General features: G+C 36.1%; 1 protein-coding gene across 7 annotated transcripts in view; it reads left to right on the plus strand.

The window, feature by feature from the left end:
- The window catches only part of LOC135216984 (ras-related protein ced-10-like), a 327,865-nt gene that overhangs the window by 292,143 nt on the left and 28,222 nt on the right, over window positions 1–7,500 (plus strand). For all 7 annotated transcript variants that reach the window (XM_064252551.1, XM_064252559.1, XM_064252543.1 and 4 more), the window contains one exon: window positions 2,208–2,341. In XM_064252551.1, coding sequence (XP_064108621.1) covers window positions 2,234–2,341 — 108 coding nt within the window. In that variant the 5' untranslated portion in view covers window positions 2,208–2,233. The remainder of the gene's footprint in view (window positions 1–2,207; window positions 2,342–7,500) is intronic.

Below are 7,500 nucleotides of genomic sequence, written 5' to 3' on the forward strand. Positions count from 1 at the left end.
ATTCAATTAGAAATGGGGCGTGGCTCCACGTTGGAATACAATGGTATGCAAGATCTTAGACCTTGGCTATGTCGTCTGTAAGTCAAAACTCTCCGGTGAAAAAGGAATGATGAGCTCTAAATATGCTTCAGTTTTCCTTCGTAACTGATAGCGTTTTGAGTTTTACATCTGGCGACTTACAAGATCACACAGGAACGTTTGCATGTTCCCTTGGATGGGCCAGGACCCACTTAGAGGGTCCTGGGATGGGCTACACTCCCACGCACCCGCGTTCCCTTAAAACTCCTTTGGCTCTGTAGATTCGAGTGACAAGTGGCGGTGGTGGTGGTAGAGTGATCATTCGTGACTGGGAACTTATGGCTAACTATTATTTTCACTCGTTTCTTCCTCTGCGTGCCTCTTTTTTTAATTTTTTCTACATACATCACCCCACCATGTATCGTACTCAGTATACGTACAGTTAGATAATGGTGCTCATACCAGCATATAGTATAATTCGTGTTAATGCTTACGCTTCTATCGCCACATTTTTGAGTTGAGGTGTGTTGGCTTACGTACTCTGAAGAATGAAAATAAATGTAGTATAAGAATAAAGAGAATATATCGGTTTCTATTACGGGCACTCTTACTATTCGATACTAGTAAGAGACCCTAATATGTAGTCATTTTAATTTTAATTCATTTTTATTCAAAGAAATAGAGAGAGAGAGAGAGAGAGAGAGAGAGAGAGAGAGAGAGAGAGAAACGGTTCGTCGACCTGCCGTATCAGCAAGCCAGTAACCATGGTTTGAATTTTGTAAGTGCCGCACTTAACTGTCCCAGAAAACGCAAATCCTGTGGATGAGGCCGCAGAATGAACTAATATTCTAACTTTTATCGGTGACCGAGGCTGAGCAGAAAAAATGGTCGGTAGATATATTAGACTTGTTGACCATCACCTATTTCACTTCAACGTTTACTATAGTAACATAGTATATGTAGAATGTTACACAAAAAGCATTGTTGAAAGTTACACACGTCCTTATATCTGGTCAGTAAATGAATGTATGAATAACTAGGCTGCCAAAGGCCTTCGGAAACACACACACACACACACACACGCCGAGTGGCAACCCCATCCCAAAATCCCATGTAAGTGGAAAATTAAGTGGCAGTCATAACACTCGCGTCACAAGCTAGAAGATTTGGGTTCAGTCTCTCTCTCACTCTCTCTCTCTCCGGAGCGTTTGAACAACTTTGGAGACGCATAAAGGTTAAAACCAATGTGCGCCTGTTGAGCTATAAGTGAAGAACACACACACACACACACACACACACACACACACACCACACACATATATATATATATATATATATATATATATATATATATATATATATATACATAGCGCCTCAGTGCTGACCGTGAGTTCGATTCTCGGGCATTCCATTGAGGTGTAAGATATGTATTTCTGGTGAAAGAAGTTCACTCTCGACGTGGTTCGGAAGTCACGCTAAGCCGTTGGTCCCGTTGCTGAATAACCAATTTCCATGCAACGTAAAAGCACCATACAAACACACACACACACACACATATATATATATATATATATATATATATTATATATATATTTATAATATCTTTCTCTCTCTTTCAACAATACAGAATAAGAATATACGCAGAAAGTAGCTTGTAGGTAGGCCTAGGAAGGAATTTCCAAAAGACAGGTAAAGCAGAGGATGTAGATCAGTCCATCAGCTGTGACCTTAAATAGGTTCCAAGATGACATTGCCTAACCCACCCGATTTCCATGACTTATCGTAATTAGAGCAATCTCAAGCGAATGAACTATGAAACAGCACGTCCTTCCTTGAACAGTCTCTGTTAAGTCCCCCCTGTTTACTGTGATTCATACGTTTACATGTTTAAAAATCTTACCTAAGCTGTGTGTTTATCTTAATAGGGACTAAAGCTTTTATTGTGAACCCAGCATAAGATATATCACACCCCTTCCCTTGCTGGGTAGCGCATATAGTACTACTATTCCAATATCTTGGGCGTTCTGTGGTGAATCTTGGTGATACCTGAACTGAACCCAAGGTATTTTTGAGTTTCAGTAGTTTCGCATGAATTCAACGTTTGAGTTACTAACCATTGTATATATTTCTTGGTGACGACTTATCAATTTTTGAAGGAATAATTTACAAATATTCTTTTATTATTCCAGATAACCGAAAGGGCGATTCTATCAAGATGGGTGACGGTAGCAGCTCTCGCCCTCTGAAAATCACGGTGGTTGGGGACGGCACAGTTGGAAAAACCTGCCTCCTTATATCCTACACATCCGGGGAATTCCCAGGGGTAAGAAATGATTTTCATGTAGCCCGCCTGGAAAGAATTTTCTGGCTATTAAAGAAGAGAATCGTGTATGTCCAGCCGTACATTTAAGAATCATGATTAACCTGTTTTGAATCTAGACCTCATGTAGCATATCCCCACCGCATGCTCATACCATCATCTCTGTATCGAATGATCTCTACCTCCCAGGCACTCCTCATTTCTTCATTTCCAGCCTCTCACACAGCGGAATCACCCGAAAGCCACCTCATCATCATCATTTCTGTGGCTTTAGCTTCTGTCCCCCTTTCTTTCTTAATGCATATCTAGGTTTTTGAACATCATTCACTGGTGTGATGACGGCACAGTAGATCTGTATTTTCAGTTAACTTTGCATTCTTTTTTTTCTCCCAAGCGCTTTTCCCCTACTTTCAACAGCAGCTCTGCACCTTCCCTCCGGGCTTTAAGTAGATCCTAAGTGTTTGTAATTTCCGCATGTTTTGAACTTAGACTTCTTTTATCCTCTATAATTAGCATGTCCTTCCTAGCTTGCTGGCCATTATAATCTCGGTTGTACCGACATTTACCTTCACAATGCAAGATTCAAGAGATTCCTGATAGCTTTGCCTTGCTTGTAGTTCTTCTGTCTGTGCCAGAATCACCAGATCATCTGTATAAAACAATACCAATAAACTTGCATTCCTAATCCCTTTACTCAATACACGCATAGCCAGTAAAAATAGAAATGGGTTAATTGCCAGACACTCTTTGCAAACCAGTTTCGAGTTCAAACGTTTCTGCTTTGCAGCAAGGCTGTTACTACTGCTGCCCTTGTTCTTTTATACTTATCTTCAACCAACCTAACCGAAACCGAGCCTCCCTTTGTATTCTGTCAAAGTTTACTGAGATATTGAATCAAGAAAAGTTTAAATGAAATTGACTTTTATCACACTCGGAATTACAATCCTACTTTCTTTGTACGTTAACTGTTGACATTACAGGTAACCTGCAGCGGGATCTTTATCTAGACTATCCGAGAATTTGAGAATGGATGAATATTATATATATATATATATATATATATATATATATATATATATATATATATATATATATACATACATATGTGTGTGTGTGTGTGTGTTTTATTAGCCGATGTAAAACAAGGTTTAAATTTGTATGGTTTTCTGCTTCAGTGAACCTTTAGTCTGATGGCGAGAGAGAGAGATTTGGTGATGTGCGGATAATTTCGTCGGGCATTACTGAAGGTAAATTGTATATTATATTATATATCTATATATATATATATATATATATAATATTATATATAATATATAATATCATATATCTAATAAAAGGAGCCCATAAAAAAAACACCAAAAAAAAATGTAGAGAGAAAAGTACTATATTTCAGAGACTGCTGTCTCTCTCTTCAGGTATATGAATGAGAAAAGTTTACAGAAAAGGTGGTATTTATACCAAGAGATCCGTCCACAAGTTCTTCAGTTTTTAAGGGAAAAATTATCCCCCTATTCAGATCATTTCCCATTGGCGCTTGACAAAATAATAAAGTTAGTTGAATTATGTGCATCTAATAACGTATTTTCATTCGGGGAATCATTCTACAAGCAAAAATTCGGGTGTAGTATGGGTAGTCCTTTAAGTCCTGTTTTAGCCAATCTGTACATGGAATACTTTGAAACTACAGTAATAAATGCAATAAAACCCAAAAACATGCTGTGGATGAGATACGTGGATGACATCCTAACATTTTGGGATAATAAGTGGGGTAATTTTAATGAATTCCTCTCAAAATTAAACGCATAAGTGCCCAGCATCAAATTTAAAGTTGAATGGGAAACAGACAACAAAATTCCTTTTCTTGATGTTTTAATAATCAGAGAGACGACAGAATAAAAATTTACCATATACAGAAAACCAACGTTCTCACTTTCTATATCACTACTTTAGCTATCACGACATTACTATCAAGATAGGTGTAGCTAGCAACCTATTCTTAAGAGCATTACGAATTTGTTCCCCAGATTTCCTGGAAAAAGAATTTGAACTAATTCACAAGCAACTTTCATCTTTAAAGTATCCTGACCATATAATTGAGAAAGCAATTCAAAAAGCAAACGTCATTTTCTACCGACCCCCTAAAGACAAGACCAGAGACACACCCAACAATAAAATAAAAATTCCTCACCTGGAGACGATTAAGAGAGTAACCCACACCCTTGGGAAATCCAACCCTTTTGCATTTACCTACCCAAATACCTTAGCCAAATCCCTGATTAACGTCCAACAAAAGACATCTCCCAAAGACTCTGGGGTATATGAGATCCCATGCCAGGACTGTGACCAATCTTACATCGGATTTACAGGTAAATCACTTCCCCAGAGATTAATACAACACAAACGGTCAGTTAGGTATGAACAACAGAACTCGGCTATTTTCAACCATATAAATGAACATAACCATAGAATAAACTGGAATTTGTCACGTGTAATTTATAGCAGCAACTGCCGGTACAAGAGTCAAATGATGGAATCGGCCTTAATAAAAGAGAAGCAGGTAATGAACATCTCAAAAGGGGCATGGATCTCAGATGTCGTCGACCAAGTTTTCATTCAACCAACGCTTAAGAAGATTAAAGGAAGATTATCAGCGGGGGTGACCTAAATTGGCTTACTTGTGGACGGATCTCTTGGTATAAATACCACCTTTTCTGTAACTTTTCTCATTCATATACCTGAAGAGAGAGACAGCAGTCTCTGAAATATAGTACTTTTCTCTCTACATTTTGGTGTTTTTATGGGCTCCTTTTATTAGATGGAATTCTGTTGTTACAGAACATTTTTACCAGTATATATATAAATATATATATATATATATATATATATATATATATATATATATATATATATATATATATTATTCCTAGGTAGAGCGAATTGCATAAAAATTGTATTGGTAGCTCATGGCTCGTGAATAAAAAAATGTGGTTAAGGTGATATATATATATATATATATATATTAGATATATATATATATATATATTATATATATACACACATATATATATATATATATATATATATATATATATACATTATATATATATTTATATCTATATATATATAGTATTATACTACTATATATATATATATATATATTATATTAGTATATATATATACATACATATACATCATATTATATATATATATATATATATATATTTATATTATTATATATATATATATATATATACAAAATATATAATTTCTTATGCATTTCCTATTGGAGTCAATGGCAATATTTGCAGGACTTCTCTTTTTACGTAGATTTTGAATCAGTTTATGAATCTATTCCTCGTCAGTCAAGCTTCTTCTTAGGAATAAAGAAAAATGAGTTGCGTTTCTTTCCATTTATTTATAGTCAACAGACCGTTTCTCCACTTATCGAGTACAAATTGACATAAATAGATTTTTATTGCAACATGCAGCCTTTTAGAGCTGATCCTTTAAAAGTAAAATATGACGTCACTGGAGTGCTGAATTTCTATTGGTCGGCGGATGTCATTCCCTTGCTCCTAGTCAATGTGGCGCAAGAGTATTTCCGGTGCTTCTAAGGACGCGCCATCTCTGGCCGATAGTTTTGATCTGTTCCATTGTGGCATATCAATTTGAACACACCGAAGGCATGTGTCGAACCTACAGTAATTGCTACATAGGTCGCACCACTACTACTTTACGACGAAAGTTGCAAGCTCGCCACAACCAAGGGACTCTCATCCAACATTATGTAAACGCCGACGACCGAAAACAAACATTCGAAGAATAACGGAGGGCACAAAGATCGTGTATTGAGAAGTGCTGTTACGTTACACAGGTTGCAAATAGCAGAAGCCGTAAGTATAAATCAACAACGGCCTGCTTCAGGCATACTAAGGAACAAGGGCTTCATCCTCCCTTCTCCAAGGAAACCTCCAGAGATCTGTGAGTATCCGAAAGAAGAAACGCGCCACAGAGTAATCCCGAATACGACATTGAATGCCAACTATGGAACAGATCTCAACTTTCGACCAGAGGCGGGAATTATGCCTTCGCTCCTCTCGCCCTCTGCTGCTGCTCGCCGTGGCATGGGACCTGCCATCCGGAATGTTTGTATGCTTGTATGTTTATCTTTATACACACACACACACACACACACACACACATATATATATATATATATATATATATATATATATATATATATGTGTGTGTGTGTAGGGATTTAATCTTGGAAAAGCTATATCTGTTGTACTGGGAGCTTTAGCATAAGTAGGAATAACTTGCTTGCCGCTGCTGTCCTCTTGCTAAACTCACCTATATATGGAGTTCTGATCTTGAGTCATCCGATGCCAAATTCAGTATCTTTTCCTGTGTTTTTACCTTTTCTAGTCTGTTTCATGAGACTTCGTGTGTCCATTGATTCTTAGTTTATCGTTCGATCAGTTAAGCTACCTTCACCCTATGCATGTTTTTGCCCAAGGACTAAGGTAGAATTCTAAGTCCTAGTTGGTGGACTTACAATGTTTACAGTGTGCCTTTAGATAAAGACTCAGTCATAGTTACCTACTACCCAAGATACAGGTCGAAATAAATGATAAATTTCTTAAGACACTGACTAATGTAAAAAGGGAAACATTTTCATTCTGAACCAAGACTTTTATAACACAGTCTTACCAAGATAGCAGACATCTGAGCACGATAAAGATGAGCTCAAGAGACACAGCATATATATATATATCTATATATATATATATATATATATATATATAATAATATTATATATTATATAATATATATATATATATATATATATATATATCTATATATCTATATATATATATATATATAATAGTTATATATATATATATATATATATATATATATACTATATATATAATATATATATATAGTATATATATATATATATGTGCATGTGTGTGTGTGCCACATACACTTTGACACGCATTGAGCAATTTCAAACAAACTTGGTATACATATAACTTAGCATCTGGAAAAGAATACTGTGGGGTAAGATACCCTTCAAGTCCAAGTTCAGCCACAATAGGTAGCGGGGTGGGAAGAGTGTGACATGTAAAAATAACCAAAATCAATGGATATTAGTG

This window comes from Macrobrachium nipponense, chromosome 19 (assembly GCF_015104395.2).
Source record: "Macrobrachium nipponense isolate FS-2020 chromosome 19, ASM1510439v2, whole genome shotgun sequence".
NCBI lineage: Eukaryota > Metazoa > Arthropoda > Malacostraca > Decapoda > Palaemonidae > Macrobrachium > Macrobrachium nipponense.